The sequence below is a fragment of the Alosa sapidissima genome, chromosome 1, assembly GCF_018492685.1.
Source record: "Alosa sapidissima isolate fAloSap1 chromosome 1, fAloSap1.pri, whole genome shotgun sequence".
Taxonomy (NCBI): Eukaryota; Metazoa; Chordata; class Actinopteri; order Clupeiformes; family Clupeidae; genus Alosa; species Alosa sapidissima.
The window spans coordinates 51861627-51888338 of record NC_055957.1 but is presented as its reverse complement, the minus strand read 5'-3'; the positions used below and the strand labels follow the sequence as shown (position 1 = coordinate 51888338).

Below are 26712 nucleotides of genomic sequence, written 5' to 3'. Positions count from 1 at the left end.
TAAGACCAACATACAAAAAAAAAGGTTGTCCTCCTAGGCCCTACGGTTCTCTGAGATATTCACAGAAAACTGTGTCCGGCCACCTACAGGCCAGTTGGTGTACAGTAACATAAATTAATTTATTGTGTGCCCCCCACCCCCATGAACGGAATTCCACAAAACTTAGCGTGCATTCTGAGGGTGTCATAATGATCCTACACTTCCAACTTCATGCCGTTTTTACCATATTAGGTCACAGATACCTCTGATTACAACACCTTATTTATACTTTTTTGTTTTTAACTAGGTGGCGCAGGGGCGGAGTGGCAATGGGGAGGATCAGGAGTTTTCCCGGTGGGCCGGCCAATGAGTCTGCGCGGTGCGGGCCGGCCCATAGAGCTTTAATGGCCGCGAGTCGTACGCGGCCATCGACCTGAGAGATGCATTAAGAATTTTTCGCGAAAATCTCTGAGACCTACACTTGAACGGATGGGAAGTCCAACCAATATTTATACCACTCGCTCACTGTCTATATGTCATTCATGGTTACCCTGTACACTCATCTCTCCCATGCTGATTTTTGTGTAGGCTGTCCTTTATTTTTTATCTTAATTCATTTTTGTCTTATTCAGGCGTTACAGAACTTTCATCACAAATAAAAAAAATGACAATTTAATTTGTTTGTTTGTACTTAAATTAACGTAAGCCTAGGCTAGAATGGAGCAAAGCCTCCTGGGAATGGGGAATGTGTTTCTGGTTTATCCAATGAACCGATTGCAGGTCAAGTCTATTTACAGAAATGTAGGGGGATAAATGAGCAGCCCTTAGTCTAATGGCATGACCCTACAAACGATCAAGTTCGAGGAAAACTACAGGAGTTTTGACAGCTGATGGATTTGCGTGGTTGCTTGCTGTTTTACATATGGATGGAAGGCAGAGAGAAAGGTTACCGGAGCTAAAGCATTGACATTATTGAAACTAGCACAAGCTAGTCTTATGTTGATATGTAGCCTAGGCCTAGCCTAATGACTACCCTGCTGAAAAAAACAGCCTGACCAGCTAAAGGTGGTTTGCTGGTTGACCAGCTTGTTAACCAGCTGGTTTGACCACCCTATGATGGTTGACCTGCTAGACCATTAAAACTCTTGCGAAAACATACCTTCAGCTGGTTTTCCCATCTTATGATGGTAATTCAGCTGGTTTTTCTTGTTGTACCACCTCAAGCTGGCCATTTTAGCTGGTGTTGCTGGTCTACACTCCTGGTTTAACTGGCCATGCCAGCTTATGTTGGTCATTCTAGCAAACCAGCATGACCAGCTTGACAGGCTGGTCACCAGCATGACCATCTTAAACCAGCTTTATCCCACAAGACAGGCTGGTCACACCAGCATGACCAGCTTCCTCAGATGGTCATGCCAGCATATCTAGCTGGTGGCCCAACCAGCTACATCAGCAAAGACCAGCAAGAGCTGGAGGAAAACCAGCAAAGACCAGCTAAAACCAGCTACCAGCATAAGCTGGTTTCTAGCTGTTTTTTTCAGCAGGGTAATTAGTGGGCCACTCAGGATGATAAATGGTTTGTGGAACTCATTGGAACTGTCTATATGTAAGCCTATATAGGCCTACTTTAATCGTTCTCATACAAACCTATTCAAAGTGCCTGTTCTTTTTCAATTATTTAATTAACTGTGTTATTAGGTTGACATTGTCTGTAGGCTAGGCCTTTTTACATTTATACAGGCAGCTATTGGAGTGCTATGATACCCAGAGATGTCCTTGCATGATGCTTGAAATTTCCATCCACCCACAAAGCTGTTTTTATACTGCACTGTTGCATATCTAGTTCCTTACACATTTATTGAAAGTGCCTGGTTTGTGGTTGATTGGCTTGTTGTATTGCATTGGGGGGGGAGGGGGCGGTGCCGTCAGAATTTTCCCGGTGGATTTTAGTGCCCCACTCCGCCCCTGAAGTGGCGCTATACATGAAATGAGTGGTTATGGAATGGGTTGACATGGCCCCTTAAGATCAACATACAAAAAATAGGTGGTAGGCTACTCCTAAACCCTACGGTTCTCGAGATATTCACAGAAAACTGTGTCTGCCCTACCCTCCTTTCGGGGGTCCAGTCCAGCGGGGAGCGAAAACGAAAAACGATGGTTCCATGCTATCCATGTGGGGCTACATGCCCACCTAGTTTCGTGTACCCCGGTCTTTCAGTGTCCCGTGAATCCTTGACGGAAAATTGGCCATGCGAAAAAGAAAAAAATAAATAAATACAAATCTGACTAAACCTATCGCTTCGCTGCGCTTCGGTCATAATAGAAGAATGGTAGAATGATATTGAGGATATTTATCTGTGGCTGTTTGTATGTAGTAGAATATGAGAACTATCCGAGCAAAAGGCTTTTAACAAAATGATAATGACCAAAAATTAAATGACAAAAACTAGCTTACTTTTAAGATAAGGGCTTATCTGAATCAAAAGATGCACTTTTGCATGGAATATGTTTATCCTCATTAAGATATAATACGTCACAGGTGATGAGAAAACTGTCCATGGCTTTGGTGCCCCGTGTCCCAGTCCCATTAACAGTTGACACAAGCAATAAAATAACAATAAATTACGGGTCTTATTTTTACCTTTCACAGCCGTGGGAAACGACATTTAATTACCCGTATGCATTGTTTTAAGCAATGTTTCAGGTGCTTGTGTTCGACGGTTTTTGTAAAAACTCCACTTGAACTGGTTTTCTGAGCTACGATAAAAGGGTGTTTGTTTTGGTGCGCTGGTTTACAGATGGCTAATAGGCTCTAATACTATTGGTACACCACAATGAAACATTTAGCAACCGGGTTGAAACAGACACACTCACATGACGCTTACAAGAAATATTATCGATCATACGAGGCATTATGGCCCTGCCGAATTTAGCCTATAATCCAGTGTTTCCCAAACTTTTTTCTGGGGACCCACTTTTTAAAAATAACAGACCATCGCGACCCATTTCACTTCAGATCTAACATGCAACATGCATGCAACCACCAATATTTAATTTATTAGACAACATAAATTGTGCTGGCGACCCAAATAAAATCTCCTGCGACCCACCTGTGGGTCGCGACCCAGTCTTTGGGAAACACTGCTATAATCTGTATCTTATGGCTTGCATTTATCCTCCCCATAGGCTGTTTTTTTTATTGTGAGCGTCCGTGAGTCTTAAGGTTTGTGTTCGGAGCGCGCATCCATGTGGGTAGGGTAGGGATCCATTCTTAAAGCATACTTCACTGATTTAGGGTGTACCATCACAAGGATTAACACTTGTTCCTGGACCTACGTGAGTATCTGACGGCAACACGCGGTTCTAGATTCATAGTAAACCAATCAGTCAAATCTAAAAGTAGACATTACGTGGCAAGGACACAGACAAAAGCGGAAGAAGTTTGAAGTCGAAGTGTTACGCACACATGGACATGGATACTTGTGCCATATCTGCCTTTCTTCTGTTTTCGTTGCGATTGGTGAGTAGCCTAGGCTAATTGAAAAAGAACAGATTGTTTTCATTTGGATGATGGTAACTTTAATATAGGCTAAATGCAATGCAAGCCTAATGTAAATAATGTATGATTTAGTTAATGGGCGTCATAGCCTGCATTTAAACTCAGAGCAAATTATTTCGTTATTGCCGAACAGTCTAAACTAGCCTATTCTTCACTGACCTGGTTAAATCGGGCAGATATTAAAGCTACCTTGTCCCCAATACAAAAGTTGCTAATTAAGGTAATAATTAAGCTAAAATACATTCACAATCACAGAAACCATCCACGCTTACACGGTGCTTTGTTTTACAATGCTCTCAAGGTTAATGCTGAATATATTCAACACAAGATAGATGTGTAAATCTATAGGCTTGCAAGCCTAACAATGTGTAAATTGTTGCATAGGCTACATGTTGTAGTAAAACAGCAATTAACTACAGTGCGACTTGAATCACATTCCTCTAGTTAAACCCTTTTGGATGAAACAGCTTGTACTAATGACAAACGGAATGGTGTCCCCTCTGGTTGCAACACAGTTTGAAGTATACCCTTACCAGGGAAACGATTGTTGTCCACCTGTAAAGCAGATGTTGTTGATTAGGCATTCAGTTTTACTTATCACTAACTCATCCTGATACTCAAATGTCTGTGACTTCAGTTACTTGAATACGAATTCGCTCGTATTAGATATGATATTTAATGTGAGTTCACAATTTGATCTTATGATCCCTGACCAACTAATATACGCTGACCTCTTTAATGTTGTGTAACAGCAAAGCCCATCCAATAGAAGGTGGCAAGTTCAGTAACAAATAGCACCAGTGTTAGACAGTTTTTTTAAGGTTCTATACATTTGGTATGAAGGGTACCATCTAAGCAAGGTGTTTTAACCTGACAATGAATCACGCTGACTCACACTTAAAGGGATAGTCCTTTGTGGCCATATGGGCACAGGGTGCTAATAGCTGTGTAGTAAGGGTTTGATTTATGTGGCCACTGAAGCGCCTCATCTGCCAAAGTAGCTGATAAATCTGAATAAGGCTCCGGTCCAGTGTGATTCCGGCCATAAAAGCAATCCTAGAATTATCTATCTACAACAGTCGAGAACCCTTTGCAATTATGTAAGCACATAATGTAATCTGAAAACTGCTTCCCTGATTAAAAAAAACACTGCAACTGATCTCAGCTGGTATTCTGTCTATAATGGAGTGGAATGGAAATTGTGACCTCAGATGTTTGACCGGTAGTGTAGGGGGAAACCCTCTGATGATCTATGATAGCATATTCTCACCTTGGTTTGTAAATATTTGAATATTATTGTTATTGGAACATGAGCATGATTATTTGTATATTTGCATTAGAAGATAAACATTCCCAATTTACCTATATATGTAATAATGCTCTGCAATGGCATTAATCAAACACTGATCCTCTGTTGTGGAACTGCATTTGTACTGCCAAACATAATATCCTTCCACAACAGATGAATGGTCCAAAAAATTTACATAATCTTAGTTCATATGGCAGCCACTGCATGTGGAGGTTGATAATGAAAAGATTAAAGAACAACAAGTCCTTACCCTCTAAAACCCAGAGATGAAAGTAACCTGCTTTCAAGCAAAAAAGGTTTCTGCAGCTGGAGTTCGGCTTCTCTTCACAACGAGAAATTTCACCTCAGCCCTTGCATACCTCTATGCAAGTCTATAATGTTCATATGTTGTTTCATGACTACACTGGCAGTCTGTGCTTTAATTCTGAGCCTGCTTTAATCTGCCATTGTTGGTTGATGATAGAAATGTAACATTTTGCAGCATGGTCTCTAATAAGTGTAATAAGTGTATGCTCTCTTTCATTACAAAACAGCTGAGCTCAGTGCAGGCGTGTGGTGTTGAGATCGACGTAGAAAAGAAGAGAGAGTTGTGCTTGTCCCGAGTGGAGAATGTCACTTCAGGTATGCTCTCTCTCTCTCTCATATTGAAACATACACTCAAACACTCTCTCTCTCACAGACACACACACTCACTCAAACACACACACACACACACACACACACACACACACACACACACACATAAGCCACTGAAGCCAACCCAGATCTTCATGGTAATTTACTGATCTTACTGTAAGCAAGCTGATTATTTGTGTTCTCACCACTGTGCGTGAGCCATGAGTCCTCCGTCCTGTACGATCTTAATTATGATGAATGAGGGGGTTATTCTCTTCTATAGACTTACAGTGATAAAGCAACCAAGATGATGACAAAGGAATGCCATTGACCTATAAGGGGTGGAGAGTATTTTAATCGGCTTCACATAAATTTAAACTGTTGGTCAGATTTACGTCAATTACGTACGATTTACGTTTTTTTAACGAGGTAGTGGGTCACCATTGTGTGCTGCATGACTGTCATTACAGTTTTTTACAACTGTTTACACACGTTTTCAAAACTCTGTGTCTATTTTTCAAAACTCCACACACAAAACCAACAATCGCTCACACAAAATGCAAAATGTCATAAACACATCTTTAAATCAAACATTCACCTCACATTACAAATACTTTTGTCATACAGTAATATGAAATTTTGGATACATCATGTACAAACTGTTGCTCAAAAACTAACGCTCTTTCGTCTTTCATAGACTTTATGTATTTCCATACAAGAGTGAAAGTTACGGTATCTACAGAGAGATGTTGAAATACACAGTAAAAATGCAAGCAATATTGAGACCAAAAAATAGTGATTTTTCCCAAATAATTTGCTGTTGCGAATACAGTATTTTACAGCCAACAAGAACAAAGCAAAGCAAAATACAATGACCACAAGATGTACATGGAGTTCTGAAAAAACTGATTTTGCCTATGACTGACTACTATCAAATTACTTTGCTTTTTCTAAAGAAAAGTGTGTGTGTATGTGTGTGTGTGTGTGTGTGTGTGTGTGTGTGTGTGTGTGTGTGTTTATGCGTGTGTGTGTGTGTCTGTATGTGTGTGTGTGTGTGTGTGTATGGATGGTGGTTATGTATGTATTCATAGACACAAAAATATAGTAAAAAGACAAGTTTTACTGTACATAAAGTCGACGTTTTGTAGAACATTCCTTTCAAAGTATTATATCTGCATTGGTTCTGAACATTTCAACCGGAAATCCTCTAGAGCCAGATTGAAAGGGTCCATACATACATATAGAGTATATCTACTGTATTCATAGGCCTATACTAAGGCAATGATTGGATGGTGTTCCGTAAAGTAATGAGTGTTTACACATGTGAAGAGAGAGAGTGAAGCACTGGTGATTTAGTGTGGCATTTTAATGGGTTGTGTTTGAAAAACGAAATCAAGTTACTTCCTGTTAGATTTTTGTGTGTTAAGTAGAAAATTGTGTGTGGTGTTTTGCAAAATGTGTTTTAGTACATTGAAAACTGAGTCAAACATTGAGAATTAGTGTATAGTTTTGCAGATTTGGTGTGGGGTTATGATGTTTGGAAGACATGTTTAGAAAATTGTGTGACAAGCAAAGATTTAGTGTGTAAGCAGTTGAAAAAAACTGTATTTGTCATTGTCATTATTTGAGTGAAACACAATATGATTGAAATGTGTTCTTCAAGAGGATTGAATGAATATTTTAAATAGTCAGTATGTTAGTCAGTAATTATTTGCTATTGCAGTGCACTCAAGATTGCATTTTCTTTACTCTGGCGCTAGAGATATATCCGTGTTACACATGCAGTATATCAGTAAAAAGAACAGGTGTTCTGGACTCTTCAGAGACGTAATAAGGATCACTATCAGTGTTAACCTCACTGTGTGTGTATGATTGTGTTGTGATTCCCATGCTCAGTAGCGCAAGTGTGATATTACTGTAATTAAGATTATAATTGACAGAGCAGTTACTGGACACAGTTCAAGTTGAGATCTGACGGACAGTGCAGCGCCAGTGAGACCATGCGCTGTCAATTACAACATCGACTCGTCCCAGGAGTAATGTTGCTGATACACAGATTAGTTTTGCTTGTGATGAAATGAGCTGAGATTTCATAGTCTCTTCTGTGGTATGTCCCCGATTGTTTGCCGTTGGGTGTTGTCCTAAAACAACCACAAAGGAGTTGGTTCTCAGTCAGTGAGAGCCGCCTGTCATAAGATTTTTAAGAGCAAAAGCTTTTAGTATGCAGTCAGCCTTGTGAAGGTACTAGTGCCCTCTATTGTGTGCTTTCTGGTGGTAAAGAAAAACTTCAAGCAGTGATGTTGTCTAATGAGATAAACAGTGGAGCACTTTTCAGTGTTGGTGGTCTGTGTTCAGTTGTGTAAGCTGTCACAAAAATGCCTGTTTCAACAAACATGTTTCATAAGCCTATGTACTGTACAAAAATTCACCTGCATCACCTGCATCTAAACCCTGTGCTGGGGGTTTGGAATCATAGCCAGGGCATTTAAACATTTTTGGAGGAAGTGCCACAGTATCCTTGTATCAGATTTGATATGGGAGGCAGTGCCACAGTATCCTTGTATCAGATTTGATATGGGTCTATTATATTTCTTTTTAACTGCACTGATAAGACTCAACTCCTGCCAACCTGTGTCTGTTGTGTTCTCCCCATCCTCTGACATGTCAATTTTCTCTTGTCAGGTTGCCTGGGGTCGTGGGACACGATTGCCTGTTGGCCATCAGCTCGTGTAGAAGAGGTGGTCACTATACCCTGCCCAGATTATTTCAGCTTTGTGTCTGGCCACCCCAAAGGTAAAACACACTGAAGATGGTGTTCTTTCTCTCCCACTGAAATGGAATAGGGTAGTCTGGGTCATGCCTGTGTGCTTGCATTACAGAACCACAACAGGTCTTTTTCAGGCTGGTGAACAATGTTCAGATTGGATTCTAATTATCAGAGGGTATAATAACATAGACGTTTAGCTGTTCTGAGTCCTTGTTTTCTTTTTGTATAGATCATAAACCCTATAGTGCAGTGTTTCTTAACTGGTGGGTCGTGACCCAAAAGTGGGTCGTGGAACTGTTCTGGGTGGGTCGCTGAGCTTGTGTTAAAAAAGAAGAAATCGCTCATTTAAAATGCTACATTATCAGATCTAATATTGGACCTTTATTTTCATAGATTTTACAGTTTTTTTCAACTGCTTACACACTAAATCTTTGCTTGTCACACAATTTTCTAAACATGTCCTCCAAACATCATAACCCGACACCAAATCTGCAAAACCATACACTAATTCTCAGTGTTTGACTCAGTTTTCAATTGACTAAAACACATTTTGCAAAACACCACACACAATTTTCTACCTAACACACAAAAATCTAACAGGAAGTAACTTGATTTCGTTCTTCAAACACAACCCATCAAAATGCCACACTAAATCACCAGTGCGTCACTCTTTCTCTTCACATGTGTAAACACTCTTTACTTTACTGAACACCATCCAATCATTGCCTTAGTATAGGTCTATGAATAGATATACTTTCTATATAGGTATAGACCCTTTCAATCTGCTCCTAGAGGATTTCCGGTTGAAATATTCAGAACCAATGCAGATACTTGAAAATTACAGTAATCGGACTTTAGCTTACAGTAATGTTCTACAAAAAGTTGACTTTATGTAAAATTTGTCTTTTTACTCTATTTTTGTTTGTCCCCATGTTACAGTACCATTAGCTCAATACATTTTTCTGTGCCTCCAGAAATGCCTTAGGAACGCTTACTGTAGAATTGTTTGTTTCTGCAGTTGAAAGGGTCTATAGGCCTATGAATACATACTGTACACGAACCTCCCCCCCCCCCCCCCCCACACACACACACACACTTGTCTTTGGAAAAAAACAAAATCAGTGTTTTCAAAACTCCATGTACATCTGGTGGTCACTGTATTCTTTTTTGCTTTTTTTCTTGTTTGCTGTAAAATACTGTATACGCAACAGCAAATTATTTGGGAAAAATCACTGTTTTTGGTTTCAATATTGCTTGCATTTTTACTGTGTATTTCAACTTCTCTTTGTTGATACCATAACTTTCACTCTTGTATGAAAATATATATAGAAAGCATAAGACAGAAGAGCTTTAGGTTTTGAGCAACAGTGTGTACATGATGTATCCAAAATGTCATATTATGACAAAAGTGTTTGTAATGTGAGGCGAATGTTTGCTTTAAAGATGTGTTTTTGACATTTTGAATGTTGTGTGTCATTTTGCTGGAGATGTGAGGCATTTTGCATTTTGTGTGAGCAGTTGTGGGTTTTGTGTGTGGAGTTTTGAAAAATAGACACAGAGTTTTGAAAACGTGCGTAAACAATTGTAAAAAACTGTATTCATATATGTCATTGCTATGGACATAGATAGACAATGTTTATGTGGCAGCAAGGTCATGTTAGACATAATTTTAGCGGTAAACAAGTAGGCTGCGACCCTGAATATTTGAAGTAGTAAATGGATTCTCTTAAATTGAGGACTAAATGGGACAGAAACCCAAGTGTGTGGTGTGCAGTGCATTGCTCGCACGAGAGCATGAAACCATCAAAATTAAAATGTTACATGGAAACCAAGCACCCCTGTCAAAGATAAACCTGTCGTGTAGCCTACTTTGAAAGGTGCATCAGGAGTTGAAGACTTCACAAATGTAATGCCAAACATCAGCATGTTCCAAACAAATAGGCCTACAGGCACTTTGCGTGTCTTAGCATGTAACTCACCATATCTGTTGTCTTGAACGCTAAAAACAAAATATGGGTCGCGACTTGATGAACATGGGAAATTGTGGAACCCAAAGCCAGACCAGTTAAGAACCAATTCTATAGAGCATGGTAGAACACATTGTTTCCTCTTAAAATAGTGAACAGACCCCCTTGGAGGATTGAAGACATGTGATGCAACTGATTGTGTTAATGTTGTCATTTTGGTACAGTCCCCTGAATGTGTCTCACACATCTAAGGGTTATTAAAAGGATATAATGCAGTTACTACTAGATACTGAAGCATTTTCATTTGCAGTCATACTGATGTACTGCTTGATGTTGTTTTCTCCCTCCCCCATACATGCACATGTTGGTTGCAAATGCTGACTTGCAGCTTAAATTGAGAACAGGAAGTTAGATATGTGACAGGAAAACTTGAAAACATGAGCAGTTTCTGTGATACGTGACTCATACTGACATGTTTATGAACCCATGTGGTTGCATCTTTGTCACAATCTATAATGCGGAAGATAAGGCACAAGAGGAAGTTGAATGGGGGTCTAAATGGGGAAAAGGTGTAATATACAGAACATGTATGAAAACTGTAGTGTTCATGTTTAAACTCTTTGCCTCAGACAAATGTGCACACACGCATACGCACACGCACACACACATACACACACACACACACATACACACACACACACACACACACACACACACACACACACACACAAACACAAACACACACACATACAGGGCATTTAGGGAGTGAGAAAGATCTGCATCATCATTATCATTTCTTGGCAGTGATATTTTGTGAAAAGCGGGTTAGGGGTAGGGGTGTCTACTTGTTTGAACCGTTGCCAGTAAATAAGAAGAAGCTCAGGCCAAGCCCCTGATGGCTGTGGGGGCAATGCATGGAGAAGCAGACTTTTTGTGTTTGTACGTTTTTCCCAACATCCTTGGCAGGCAGATCATTAACTCTCACTCTGACCTGAGGAGGTTGCTGAGATGTTGAGATGGGCCGAATGCATGTTTGTGTTTGTCCTGGTGTTGTGAAACTTTTAACTTGTTTATTAATTAGAGAGTCTCGGCAGCTCAGCAGGGTGCCTGAGTGGAGAAAGACGTCCTGGCTAATTTGATGGGCTGCTCTCATGAGGCTGGAGGGCCTTGCTAGCTGGAAAAGGGCCAGTGTCTGAAAACATACATGGCAACCAGCGTGGGAGTTCTGAGATGGACCAGTACATGACTATTTCTGTTTCTGTATCTGCCCCCAGAGTGGCATGTCTCTAGGCTGTTATGGTTATGTCTGCGCTATTTAACTAGGCAAATGTGTGTGTGTGTGTGTGTGTGTGTGTGTGTGTGTGTGTGTGTGTGTGTGTGCATGCATGTGTGTGCATACTATGCATACTGTGTGTGTGTGTGTGTGTGTGTGTGTGTGTGTGTGTGTGCAGACTAGGACTAAGTATGGTGAAACTGAAGATGAAGAAGATAAAAAGAGTTTGTTTACAGTGTAGTGTAGGCAGGTCTGCATGAATGTCAAAACAACATGTGAAAAAAAACACTATGTGAAAAAATAAATTAATTAAAAGTTTCTTGTTTCATACTTTAGTCATTGGGTAGTGTTTTGTCATTGCATAATTTGAATGAAAGTGTTTTACAATTATTAGTATCTGTTCAAAATTCATCAGAAGTCCATAATTTAAAATCAAAACCTGCCAAAGCTTTAAAGCAATAGATAGATAGATAGATAGATAGATAGATAGATAGATAGATAGATACATACATACATACATACATACATACATACATACCTACATACTGACTGACTGACTGACAAATTCAAGGTCTCAGTAGCATACAGACAACACACACACATTCACTAACAGCAGAAAAAGTAATTAAAAGTATATAATATAAAAACACAACTAAGCAAAAAGGACAGTAGGAGATAAAGAATATACTAAACATACTAAAATACAAATTATACTAACTAACACTTAATCTAAATCAATTCTAAAAACAGTATCCACATAGTGGCGAATAATCAATCAAGAGGTGCTTGCAATGACTGAGGCAGGGACTGAGCCTGTGATTCTCTGTGCATAGTAAGGTAAGGTAAGGTGCTCTGTGTGAGTGAGTGTCGCGGTGATAGTGCAATGGTGATAGTGGTCATGGTGATAGTGCAAATGAGTAAGTGCAACAGTGCAAGAATAAGTATATATATATATCTATATATATATATATATATAACTATTTTAAGAAAAGGTATAAGTGTGGCCACAGTTCGGCTGTGGCATGGAGGGAGGGGTTATGCATATGTGCTAATGTGCTAATATAGCACGCAAACAGTGAGGCAGAAAGACAGTGGTACAAGTGGCTAGTGGACAGACAGTATCAAACATGGAGGGGGTGAAGAGGCAGACAGACTATGCAGAGAAGTCTATCTCAATGGCCCTAGGGACAAATTACTTCCTCAGTCTGTCTGTTGTGCAAGGCAGTGAGCGAAGTCTCCAGCTCATCAGGCTCTTCTGCTTAACAATAGTGCTGTGGAGTGGGTGACACTCATTGTCCAAGATGTTGATCAGTTTGTTCAGGGTCCTTTTGTCAGATATTGAAGTGATGCACTCCAGTTCAGCTCCCACTACAGAGCCAGTAATCCAGGTTACCAGGTGAGCGTCTACACCCATCTGCAAGAGCTTGTCTCCCAGTCTGAGGGGTTGGATGGTGTTAAAAGCACTTGAGAAATCAAAGAACATGATTCTCACAGCACTTTTCCCCTTGTCCAGGTGAGAATGTGTCCTGTGTAGAAGATAAGTGATGGCATCGTCCACGCCCACTTTCTCCTGGTAGCCTTGGACACAGTCTGTCAGGCCCCACTGCTTTATTGATGCGCACTTTCTTTAGTTGGGCTCTCACTTGATCTGTTGTGATGATGGGGGGTGTAAGGGGGAAAATTAATCATTTTCGATGTCAGGCCAGTTCAAAGTCTTGGATAGAGTTAGCATTTTTATGGAGTTTTATATTCTTGCTTTGGGAGAGTAGCTTTTGGAGCACTTCCAGAACAAGGCCTGAAGGATTTAGATGCTGTGGGGGTGAAATGTGGTGGATTTATCTTCTTCACGTGGGCCAGGAGTTCACCGTAAAGATAGCCTCTGGAGATCAGTGATGCAACCCAGATGTGCTAGAGGGAGATGCAGCCACAGTGTATCCATGAACTTGTAGATCCATGTGTGTGTGCAATGCATGAGTGTGCACATAACTGTGTGTGTGTGTGTGTGTGTGTGTGTGTGTGTGTGTGTGTGTGTGTGTGTGTGTGTGTGTGTGTGTGTGTGTGTATGTATGTGTGTGTATCTGTTTAAATGCCTATAGATATATATCCCTTCTATGCATAGGATAAAGTTTCCCTATTGTAGGCTCAGGACTCCTGAAGCCTTGGACAGAGGAGGCAGACACGGGTTGTTGTAGGAATGTGGAGGCTGATGCTGTGGGGAGTGGGGTGTATTTCACAGAGCTCTCCATGTCAGTGAAAACCAGGGCAAGAGGGAGCTCCTGTCAATCATAGGGTTGATGGAGGATGTCCAATAAAACCTCAAATGTGCCGTCAAGACACCCATGAGTTTTGAATGCCTGGATGATTGTACATTTCCACTGGCTGGTATCAATACCAATCCAGCAGGTGCAACACAAAACTCAGTCTTTAATCCATCACCAAATACATTCAAACGGGTTTCTGTGCTCAAGCTGGAACTTATGGTTGTAATTGTATTTGGATTGTGTACCAACATTTTCACCTACTTAGGTGTACAATGATCAATTCCCCCCTTCCACAAATAGTTTAATTAAGTTTCTTACCTGTAATAGAGGTGAGACATTACTATCATTGTACAGTGAGGAAAATCCTACAAAATCCTCCTTTGCTCATTATAGTATTACAGACTCCAGAGAAAAGTCTGGGTCTTGACACATGTTCAAATTGAGTGGTAATGTCTTTTTATGCAGCTCTGGAAACGAAAACATGTGTTACGCAACTTGGCGCCACGCAGGTCGAGGGACATGCCATAAATTCAGCCTGGGTGGAGACTCCCATGTCCCAACACATTTGAACTTTTTCGCCAGGAGCTCATACGGGAAACGTTTCTAGTCATCCATCTTCTTTACTGTCTCTCTTCTAGTTTGTTTGACTTTGTGAGGTGATTGTGAGGATTGATTTCTGTCCATCGTCATGTGGGTAAATACTGTATTTGATATATGCCGTTGTCAAGGCCAAAACTTTATGACTGGGGTGTGTGTGTTGTAGGTGTTTCTCCTACGTATTCATAGTACTGATAAAAATTACCTGTAAAATTGGGTTGGTCATTTACTTGTCAACCACAAACCAGGATGTGCAGCTTTGACATCTCATGCATGATGATGCAGTGTACAACAGCTCTGATCAAATACAGTACACAAATGAGAAATGACTGCAGTCTTATTCTTTCATCAGCAAACCTCATGAGAGCATGGTCATGGCTATCTGTACCCTTAACATGGGTCAACTGTGGACTCATTAGGGGATCTTTGGGACCTACACATTCATTCTCTCTCTCTCTCTCTCTCTCTCTCTCTCTCTCACACACACACACACACACACACACACACACACACACAAACACACATACACACACATATACTGTACACTCTTGGCCTTTCACTCATTTGCTCACACACGCACACTCACATACTCTCTCTCACACACATACAGTACACGTGTGTGTGTGTTTGTGTGTGTGTGTGTGTGTGTGTGTGTGTGTGTGTGTGTGTGTGTGCGTGTGTGGTAAGACCTTGCCCAGATCCACAGCCCAGCATGCTTTGCAGTGTTGTGATGAGGCCCCTTCAAAGGCTGCGCTGCAACAACAGCATGCTGGTTGATTACCTCCCGCCAAACACACGGAGGCGTCACGCATGTCGTTGAAAATCCTCCCCCTCTTGTTTCTTGGGATGATGAAAGCATTCTTTTGGCAAGCCTTCATTCAAAACAAATCTCTCTGTGCTGTGCACTGAAACAGCAGCAGCTGATCTCACCTATCTTAGCCTCCCTGCCCTGAGATTATCCACACAATTGTCTTTGGCGTATGTCATTCCGAGATCTGGATGAGTGGATTGAGGATGATTTTGACTGAAAGTGTGTTTATTAGGAAGCCAAAGCCTGTAGTCACTGATCAAGATTAAAGGCTTTGTTCTCACCGTTTTAATATCAGATATGTTGAAGATACAGTCATCCTAAATCCTTGGATAACAGGAATATTTTTGTGTTTCTACCATTTACTGACATGACTAGAACACTACAGACTATTTTTTGTTAGTTTTTCTTGAACTGCAACAAAGCCTCAGGACTTTTCTTTGTTTATGAGTAGTGATGCAAAAAAGAGGCATCCTGATCTTACAACATGCTCATGTTAGATCATGCAAGAAATCATCATATAGGTAATTGTAGTTGATCCATGAAGGCATATATGTGTGCATTTAAAGCTGTAGTTTGCCTTCATAAGAAGACTGCTTCAATCAGTGCCATTTGACTTGTTTATGGCTCACAGAAATATGGATGTGCAACACATGTCTGGAGGGGAGCATGCTTTCGTAATGAGAGCAACCATGGCATGGGGTACATTTACTGGTGTTTTATTCATTTCCAATCTCTCTAATTGTAGTATCTAATGATTTATAGATGTCCTTTGAGATGAGGCGCCATAGCCTATAGGGATCTTATTATTGTGTTTCAGACAAGTAAGCTTGAAGTTGAACAAACATAAAAAGAAATATTCCCCTGTTGTGTAGTTGGTATGATCAGGTGAAAATGGATGAAGATGACTGATCATGCTAAACTGGGAATGAATCCATCAACCTGCTTTATCAAGACATAGTGTCTATGTCCTGATACTGTATATATTACCACAGCTGGGCATTATTTGCATTTTATTTGTTTTGTAATTAGTAAATGTGTAACAAGATAAGGCTATAAAAATAATAATGGCATAAATATTTTTATGATTTTAACAATGTGTTATAGCATATGATAAAGATCATGAATTGTATTCTGTTTTACTACAGCTTACAGTCTGACAGGCAGATGGTCGGTCAGTTCCACGCCACCTGCCTTTTTGTAGTACAGGTTTAAAATGGTACCTGTTGCACTTTGCTGCATGCCTTTATGTTTAGCTTCAATGGGCACTTGAAATATACCCCTTTATAGAGGTCAACTTTCCACTGCTGAGCTGCCACTGAGGAACTGTAGGGCTAGTGTAGTGGTACAATGCTCTTGCACTCTGAAAGGTTCAGGTTGCTGGAAGGTTATAAGGACAAGTGTGTGTACATTCATTACAGAGGATGCAGTGTGTTTTCTTAGTAACAAGTGGTGATAAGTGCTGGAAAAACCCGGCACAGTGGGTCAGTTTAATCATTTGTCAAGGTACTTCCAGTAAGGAACATTTAGATGTGTTATTGGTTATGGATATGTCTCTCTCTCTTAGTTGGCATGTGAACATTAGAGAGTAAAAGCCACGGGAAGCCATGGCTTAAATCACTACATATTTCCACAAAAGTGTCCCTCAAAAGTTGTATGGTTTCCTTTGTTGCAAACTACCTATTCCTGAAAACTGTATCGCTTCCTCTGCCTCCAGGAAATATATCAAGGAACTGCACCTCGGAAGGCTGGACAGAGATCAACACTTTGGCCATTGCTCAGACGTGTGGTTACAACCCCAACAGCACCTTCAGTGATGAAGTGGTGAGTCTGGTAAGTACCTCTGACACCCACACTATGTTGTATCCATGTGTTCTTGGCCATCTCTATGGCAATTCTTTATCCTGGTGTTGAGCAGGTATCAAAATGGGTTTCCATGGGCTTTGTCAGCAAGTGCACTGTCTCCCTGCATATGATGGCTGTTTATGTCTTACAGGGCAATTTCTACTCATCAGTGAGGATTGGCTACACCATTGGTCATATAGTCTCCCTAATATCCCTGACTGCGGCCATAGTCATACTGTGCATCTTTAGGTAAGGTGTTGTTAAACCAGACCATATGTTTTTATACCACAATGCTGTAAAAATAAAATAAAATGACCTACTATAATTGTGAAGAAATTACGACGTACTAGGAAGGCGTTGCTGTTCCCAGTAAATTGCTGTCTATAATTCCCATAGTAAGAATTGTTCTTTTCTTGAGCAAACCAAACACATCGTGACATTTTCCCTAATGTTACAACCCCCGTCACAAGCACAGTGCGGTCTCAGAGTGAAGATGACTGCCTATAAAATCAAACACTTAGTGGAGCTGCACCTCACAGAGCGGCCGACACCTGTAAGAGCAGGCAGCTGCAGCGACGTGATGGCTTAGCACGTGTTGTTAATCATGGCTTAAGCACTGCAGCTTCCTCTCCTAGCTTTTAAAACATTACACACACTATTAAACCGCAACCACCACTTCCCCCTCTCTCTCTGTCACTTTCTGGGTCTGGGTCTTCCTCTCTCTCATGAAGTGTGTGTGTGTGTGTGTGTGTGTGTGTGTGTGTGTGTGTGTGTGTGTCTGTGGGTAGGTTGGAGGGTGGGTGGGCGGGTGGTGATGTCTCTGTGTTTCTGTTTATGGGTGTATGTGTGTCTATATTCTAGTAAATAAAGAGAGTGAGATGTTTACATTGCACAGTCCTGCAATAACATTACTAAGAAATAACAGGGTTCAGCGAGGGTCTAGACTTTTGACTGTGGAAATGGGATGCATGAAGCACACTGTGTTTAGACAGGCCTCTCTAACAGCAAAACAGTTGTGTCATATTCAGTGAAGTTGGACAGAACTAATCACTCACACAGAACATTTGGCTGCTCCTAAACTTAACTTCTGCACTGGCTGCACATGTTACGTTATGTAATCAACATGGAAAGAGGAATAGAAACAACTGTTGGATGTCTATGATCTGATCTATGTAAAGTGTGTTTCTGTCCCCCTCCTGCATGTCCCTATTTCAGCCCCTTAGTGTGGTGCAAATGCACCACTTCTGGTTCTGAGATTTTGTCCCCCATCATTAATCAGAGGTTGATAGAGTAGGAAGTGGAATCAAGTATAAGTATATGTACTATTTTGATCCCGTGAGGGAAATTTGGTCTCTGCATTGATCCCAATCCGTGAATTAGTGAAACACACTCAGCACACAGTGAACACACAGTGAACACACTAATCCCGGCGCAGTGAGCTGCCTGCAACGACAGCGGCGCTTGGGGAGCAGTGAGGGGTTAGGTGCCTTGCTCAAGGGCACTTCAGCCATTCCTACTGGTCAGGGATTGAACCGGCAACCCTCCGGATACAAGTCCGAAGCGCTAACCAGTAGGCCTCGACTAGCAAACTGTGGTCAGTAACAGCAAGTCCAGGGTATCATGTAGTGCAGGGACTCTGGGTGGGCCAGCAGGAAACTGGACAGACAGGAATTTAAAGGTAAGCAACAGACTTTGGTATCCAAGGCGACTGGGACTCACAACATTCAGGACTCGTACCCGAGGCAGACAGCAAACCGCTGCTCTTCCACGCCCATTAAGAGGTCGGATCAAATTAAGCGAGACGTTGGGAAAATTGTCAAAGTGGTTACCTCAAACTAGGAGGACTCTGTAGTCTAGACTAGATTATGCAGAACAAATCCATCAATCCATCTCAGGATACATGTAGTTCAGTGTTGTTAACTATGCTTCAGTTGACACTTCTGATGAATGTCCCATCTTGTTGTTTCCCCAGGAAACTACATTGCACGAGAAACTACATCCACATCAACCTGTTTATGTCCTTCATACTAAAGGCTGTCGCAGTGCTTGTTAAGGATGTGGTTCTGTTTGATGACCAGGAGTGTCCCTCTGAATCAGTAAGTGAGTCTCAATACAGGCACAAACAAACAAACACACACACACACACACCTGTGCAGTTGACCTGTAGACTGCCTAACAAAGCCAAGCAAGATTCATTTCAGATATTACGTTTTGTTTGTTGTATCAGTCATATCAGAACAGTTCCATGCCCTTTCCTGAAATTAACCTATACCAAAGATGCTTTATCAACAGTCTCACCAGCAAGTCACACCACTCTAAATCAGTGCATCTGACAAGCCCACCTGGGAATGTTTTGTCCCCAGCTTAACTGTATATGTGGAACAGGTTCAAGTGCTCCTTCACAGCGGCTGCTTTGGAGGGTGTAGCTATGTTTGTCGAGTCCTCGATCCCTTTTAAGAAAGGCTTGCTAATAAAACACTGGCATACATACATCCGGATATGGGGAGCTGTGGTGTTTGTTAAACACTTAAGAACATTGAGCAATGGCAGTTTGTGTATAGAGCATGGAGACTGGCCTTGGAAAGCCACCCTATATAACATGGAAATGCATATTTCCCTCTTTATGTCTCCACTCAGAGAGTTGGTGGCTGTTTGGATATTTGTTTAGACATTTGTGTAAATGATGCCTCGATAATGGTGTAAGCAGCTTAGCCGCAGCTGCTGGTTTAAGATAATGGTGTCCACTGCTCTGCTGATGGTCAAACACTTCAGCTGCTTTACCTTCCATCAACATAAATATTCTCACAGGAGTCTGTCTGTCTGACTCCAAATTCACTTGGGTACCATGTTCAGACACAGGGGATCTTCTTCAAGTATTTGTTTTAACAGGAATGAAATGCAGAGAGTGCACTTTCTGCTCCTCTTGTCTTTGTCTTTGTATGACAGGTTGAAATTTAAAGCAATTGATTTACTGTATATCCGGTAATAATTGCTGATCGTTTGCAGATGTCATGCTTCTTGGCAGATTTATTATATTAAGAAAACACTTAAGGCTATTTTATGCATCAGAACTTTTTGTTATCTTTTTGGATGAAGGTGTGAAGTGAATAAATATATCAATCATTGCAGTGCGTCAGTCAGGAAAAGCTCCAAAAGTTTTGAATTGCATGTTAATGGTCAGTACCAGGTGTCAGAAATATTTTGAACCTCTTTCAGTCTGGGTTGGGTTTAGCTGTCAGTCAAACACCGTTATTTTTTAGAGATCTTATATTCCTCTGTTCATAGACATCTACCTCCCTCCAGTATATTGTCATGAAAATAGCTACTAGTGTATTTTTCCGCTGCTGCATTAACTTGATCACTGACTTGTGTTTTGTGTGACAGGTGGGGTGTAGGGCTGCAGTGGTGTTCTTCCAGTATGGAGTCATGGCCAGTTACTTTTGGTTACTGGTGGAAGTACTGTATCTTCATGCCCTTCTAGCGGTGTCGTTCTTCTCCGAGAGAAAATACTTCTGGTGGTACATTCTCATTGGCTGGGGTAGGTGGAGTGGATTTTGAATCTCATTGTACTAGGGACATTCATGAATGAGAATTACTCTACGCATTGTTGAAAGTAATATAGTCCTGAAACACTTGTCGGTGTCGGTGGCTTATCGGTTCTGTAATTTTCCATTTCATGGTTCAGCAACCATCTTTTCTTCCCAGTGTATTGTTTACAATATTGAATGCATGCATAATTCCCCCATTGTTGAAGTATACCCGTGTACTCTCTCTATTCTCTTGGCTGCGACCAGGAGTTCCTGCAGTGTTCATCATGGCGTGGAGCATCACAATGGCTCACCAGACTGATGTTGGGTAGGTTTGACCTTGATGTCTTTCATTGGAGAAACATAATTTGCAGAATTGGAATAAGGTGTTCTTGTTCTATTGATAAATTCAATTTCCACAAAGACAGCTCCATGGAAACCCAACGTTGTGGTGTGTCACTTGAATCGGTGTGTCTCTAAAGACTTAAGTGTATTACAAAGGAGTGATGAAAAAGAAATAACCCTGAGGCTCCATAGTGCTCAGGAGGCCCATGACACTTGTTAGAGATTAGAGATTTTAGGATTCAATACACTTCATGTGGCCAGGAACATGTATTACTCTACAAATGCAGCCATTGGCGGTGATTCAAATGACATTGTAAATGCAATTTCAGCATGTTTCTCTCAAGGCTGTTTCCTCTGAGAAGTGATGGACGATGGCTCCACAAGGAGGTCACCAAAAGGCTATTTTTAGCAAGTGCAGGGCACCCTTGAGGTGGTTACTACTGTAGAATTTCATAAAGAATTGTATCATGTCATGATCATTCTCAAGATTTATGACATCAAGAGACTGTTAGTAATTATACTCTATATTTCTTCAAAACCTGGCAATAATGCAAGAAGTGTCAGAAAATGTCAGTGTATATTGTGTGCAGCAGAATAGGAATGATTGCATCAAAGTATAGTATCCAATTTAAGGTGCAGATCCATTTGCAATGTAGCCTATTCATTATTTCATGTAGCTTTACTCATGTGTTATAGATGCTGGGATTTGATTGATGACCATCTTTGGCTGATCATCCGAGTACCCATCATATTTACTATACTGGTAATGTATCAGTTTGACATGGGCCATACTGCCTGTTGGGGTGAGAAACAGACATTTTCATACAGTGTGTTTGATCCATGCAGGTAACTTTCATTCTCTTCATCTGTATCATACGGATACTTCGGCAGAAGATCAATTGCAGAGATATCGGACGACATGAGTCCAACCAATACTTGTGAGTTTTCCCTACTCTAGATGTTTTTTTATGTGATACTACTGAACACATTAGTATGGTAAGCTTTGTGGGTGCCACCAATATGACATTGGTATCGGAACTCCCCCTATTACCTATGGTCCCGTATTGCCGCCGTCTTGCGTGTATGTGTCACTTAATATCCATTTCTATACAAACCAAGACGGCGGACTCCTAAAAAAACGCAATCACAGGTGTATCTAAATTAGCTATGTACCGCTTGGAGCTCCAGTGGAATTTTAATTTCATGACGAGAATTCTCTGTCTAACCGTTCATGTGCCGTTGAAACGGCGTAAATAGGTGACCCATCAGGCCAGCACTATAACTCCGAGCATGGTAAACAAAACCGGATATTTCAGGCAGTAAATGCTCCCGTTAAGAACCAAACCAGATTTTGTAGTGTTAAAAAACATTGTTGTTTTAGAATTTCTGAACAAAAGTGGTGATAATTGGGGGTGTTACGATAGTAGGCTATTATAAGCCTTTTTGTCGCTTGTTGTATGTTTCTGTCTAATCATTACATTTTTATTGCAACCATTAATATTCATTCCAGTGTTATTTGTGTCACAGGAGGTTGGCTAAATCAACATTGCTGTTGATTCCTCTGTTTGGGATTAACTACATAGTATTTGCAGTCATTCCTGAAAATCTAGCCCCTGTTATTAGGCCTGTGTTCGACCTGGTCTTGGGGTCATTTCAGGTAAATCACTACAGCATGCACAGCATCTTCTCTCTTCCTCATCATGGAAACAAATGTGTCATTCTTTTGAAGGCCTCAGGGACTCCTCCCGCCGGGTGCAGACTTGGTCTAGATTCTTGAAATGTCGGCTTGTCTAATCATCAGTGTGATAAATACAATGTGGGGTTTGTGTTATTCGTCTTAGTCACTTATCCATCCAAGAAATATATTCCAATATTTTTCCACTGCTTATATTTCCAATATTTTTCCAAACTGCTGACCCGGGACAAAATAATCTGCAACTAAAACCCACACATTTGATCACACTTGTGGTTTTGCACCACTTAGTTACTGTCCACTGATAATATTTATCTACCTTAGTAAATATCTGTGTAGGATTTTTGTACACAAGTCTCCATTTATTTCTGGATATATGCTAAATGTCATCTTGGTGCTTTACATTTTCCTGGACCTCTGATTATAGCCTCAGCCCTCAGTCCCTCTCATTTGTCACTTTCGTAATTGATACAGACCATTCTGTCCCAGGGAGATGGTCTCTTTATTTTTTTCAAATATATAAACAGCAGAGATGTTAAATTCCTTGTGCTATAGGTACGGGATTTCACACTGCGGCCAGTCCACAAGCAAGCCTATTTACAGTCAAAACCAAAATCACTAACAAAAACAACCAACAGAACAGCCTTCAAGAGCATTTCACTGGGGTTATCGCAGGCACCTTCCTTCATAGGCATTTCATTGAATTAGGCCCACAACACCTCCAGGTGGCTCAACAGTGGTATCTGGCGTCCCAGACTCACTCCCCCCCCCCCCCCCCCCCCACACACACACACACACTCATGATGTGTCCTCTACCAATAAATACAGATAACAAACCAGACCAGACGTAACAACACAAAATTACTAACAAATATGTTTCACTAGCAAGTGCTTATGTGATCCAAAGCCTATTTACAAAATGGCTATTTGTGAATTTATGAACAGATGCTGTTTAATTGTATTATATGTGTTTTGTTACTCACTATCTCTCTTTGTCTCAGGGTTTTGTGGTAGCTGTTCTGTACTGTTTCCTAAATGGAGAGGTAATACAAAATCACCTTGATCTTATTATTATATAACACTAATTACTTTTGTCAGTGTCATGACAGACATAATCCATATTCGACCTCCTCAGTCCTTAGCCCTCAGAGGGTGCCCCCCCCCCCTCTATTAATGCTCTCCCCTGTTCTCCTCTCCTCCCATCTCAGGTGCAGGCAGAGATCAAACGCAAATGGAGGAGATGGCACATGCAAAGGTTTCTTGGAAACGGCACCAAGTACCAGTACCAGCAGCCGTCCCTAGGCAGCAATGGGAACAACAGCACCCAGATCACCATGATGACCAAATGCAGTCCGACCACGTGGCGAGCTAGCGAAGGCCCGGACGACCTCTCAGCTGTCTGACACCGGGCTCTTGCGACAGGAAACCGCATGTGGTTGGAGAAGTGCCCCACACGGGCGTATGGCTTACGCATCCTCTTCCTCCTCTCTGTAGAGTGTCACTCACTCCATCCTGTGTGACATATCTGATTACTGTGGCACACACATTGACATTATCACTAAGTGGGGCAGCAATGTAATTTGCAGTGCAAGCAAGGTGCGTTGTGTCAGAGGGTATGCCATGTACGACACTGTGACACCAGCACACCAGCTCTCAGCCATTTCCATTCAGGGCCATCATGTGCCCCTGTGAACTGTACGTATAGCTGAGAATTTAGAGAGGGGATTTAACATGATTATCACAAACATGAAAAACAGTGGTGTTTTCCACAGTTAGGGATTAACTGTTAGCCTGTCTGATATCAGACCGATTTTCTAATCTTAATTGATAATCAGTCTGGGGACCCTTCATTCACTTCCGAATTCCTAGGGCCATAACCAGCAGTGAAATTAAGTTGGTACATTAAACTCTTATGTGTTTGCTGTACATTTTTCTTGTAAATGAAGGTTAATTTAAATACAGTTGTTTATTTCCAAATTCCAAAGAAAATACATGTCAGTATTGTTTAACACTGACACCATTGCTGCAGCCACTGGTTTTGTTGAACAGTGCTGCTGACTGTGTCATAAAGCCCGCCCCTCTGTCTGTCATAAAGCCCGCCCCATACCGGATAAGTGGTTGCTTTGTTTTTGGTCTTTTGGAAATCAGCTTCAATGGAAATACAGACCTGACCGAGTTTGTCTGGGTTCACTAGAACTAGACTAATTAAACGTCTAAAAAGAGATTGTAAGCTGAGCACACCATTGATCAATTCTACACACACAGACCGGTTGACAATTATGAGTAAGAAATGCTGTCTGTTCAAATTATTACAGGATTTAGCTACCACAGATGCCTTCCGGTTGAACACCTCTGGTTAACCTTTTTCTCCATAATGTGGTCATTGGAGATGAGTTGATTAGTCAGTGCTAATAGAAATGTCAAGTACAATGGTAGTACTATTTTAGGCATCGCTTCACCTATTTTGTATGTGTAAATAACATGTAAATGACACAATAGACCCGTACATTCTTAGGTTTCATGGCCAGCTCCACCCTGTAACCAAATGTGAATTAGCAGATGTATGTTTGTCCCACAGACTTACGCGATGTGGTTGTATTTGTATGGTTGTTTGTATGAATTTGGACTGTTCTGTGTAGGCCTACAACTTTATAGTGCATGAACATGTGTATATAGTTATTGGTGGCGCAGATTGCAGAATGTGGATTATACAATAATAGTGTTTTATAGATCTAGACTCTGTCAATTCTCTTGCTGTGTGATAGATGTGATAATGTGTGATGTAATTTCTCTCGCTTGTGTCATCAATTGCTGTGGTTAAGATTAAGCTAAAAAATAATGTGGGTGTCCATGATCTGTATTTTCTATCATAGAGTAATGATGTGTACACGTGGGTGCATGCATGCACATAAAAAAAACCTTATACCTCATAAGTCAATATGTACAGTATTTTCCATAATGGAAATTAGGAAAGTTAGTCAATAGATGCACACATTACACATTCCTTCTGTGATGTAAATGGCATGTAAATATTTTGGTAGTTGAAATGTGCACCAAATACATATGTAATGCAGAATACACTGTTTAAAGACCCTCCTTTATTTTCATCGATATTCTGTGTTTATATATACACTGCTGTTTCATAAAATTATGGAAAGTGTCAGGGAATCACTCGGGAGAGAAAGGCGAACAGGGAATTAGTTGCAAGGACCAGGCTTTATTTGCACAGGGTTGACGAAGGCAGATCCACACAGAAGTCGTAGCAGTAGACCAGAGTTCAGAATCAAAGTCACAAAAGAATACAAAAATTCAAACGTTCAGAGCTACGTTTGTAGCTAAAAAAGCTCAGAGGAATCACAAAGTACAAATAAAAGATGTCAAAACTCTCAAGTACACAAAGTGCAACAGAAATATAAAGTAACAACTCAATGATAAAAAAACAGAGAGTACTCAACTTAAATAGGGAGTTGTATCCACCAGAGTCCAAAACAGAGTCCAAGGAAAACTGAGAAACTTTCAAAAATAGTCCAAGAAACAACAGGGAAAAGGTTCACCCAGGAGCGCACTTGAGAAACCGCAGGCGCAGAGAAACTAGAAGCCACTTTCGACGACGCCTGGTGACCAACTGTGGCAGAGAGGATGTTTATATGGGAGTCCGAACAGGTGTGCACAATTAGTACTCTGGGGAGTGAGAACGAGGAAGTGGAGGTTCATTAGGAACAGGGGGAGTGGTCACCGAGCAGCCAGGCAAGGACGTGACAGAAAGAGATTTAAGATGCTTTTCTTTTCTTAACAAAAACAGAATCTTCCCTATCAGAATTACATTCTCCTAGCTTAGACAGCAGAGAGTCTTTTGATATCAACAAGAACATTTTGATGTTTCTTGTAAACTCTTGCCAACATCTTTGTTATAACACTCAAAACTTGAGCGGGAGTGAGAGGGAGATATTGAGAAAGATCCTGGTTTTGTTTATCTTGTGTCTCTGTCATATCCTATCGGTTATCTACACCATCGCTGGCACTGGGCACTGAGCACTGACCCTGCAGGCTGCAGACATTCTCAGAGCTATGGGCACAACTAGGCTACAGGAACATCTGCATATACTCATATTTTTGTAGCCTACATTTTAGAACAAACTCTAGCTTGGAGTCTTCACTATAATTCTT

At 41.0% G+C, this 26712-nt stretch overlaps 1 protein-coding gene across 1 annotated transcript; it reads left to right on the top strand.

Moving 5' to 3' along the window:
• Positions 1-3191: 3191 nt before the first annotated feature.
• vipr1a (vasoactive intestinal peptide receptor 1a) lies at positions 3192-25652 on the top strand. Its single transcript, XM_042072479.1, has 13 exons — positions 3192-3499; positions 5381-5468; positions 8145-8255; positions 16853-16968; positions 17132-17229; positions 18953-19076; positions 20365-20518; positions 20775-20835; positions 21549-21615; positions 21699-21790; positions 22380-22509; positions 23547-23588; positions 23754-25652. The coding sequence occupies exons 1-13, from the start codon at positions 3446-3448 to the stop codon at positions 23946-23948; spliced, it is 1332 nt and encodes a 443-aa protein (XP_041928413.1). The 5' UTR covers positions 3192-3445; the 3' UTR covers positions 23949-25652.
• Positions 25653-26712: the final 1060 nt, after the last annotated feature.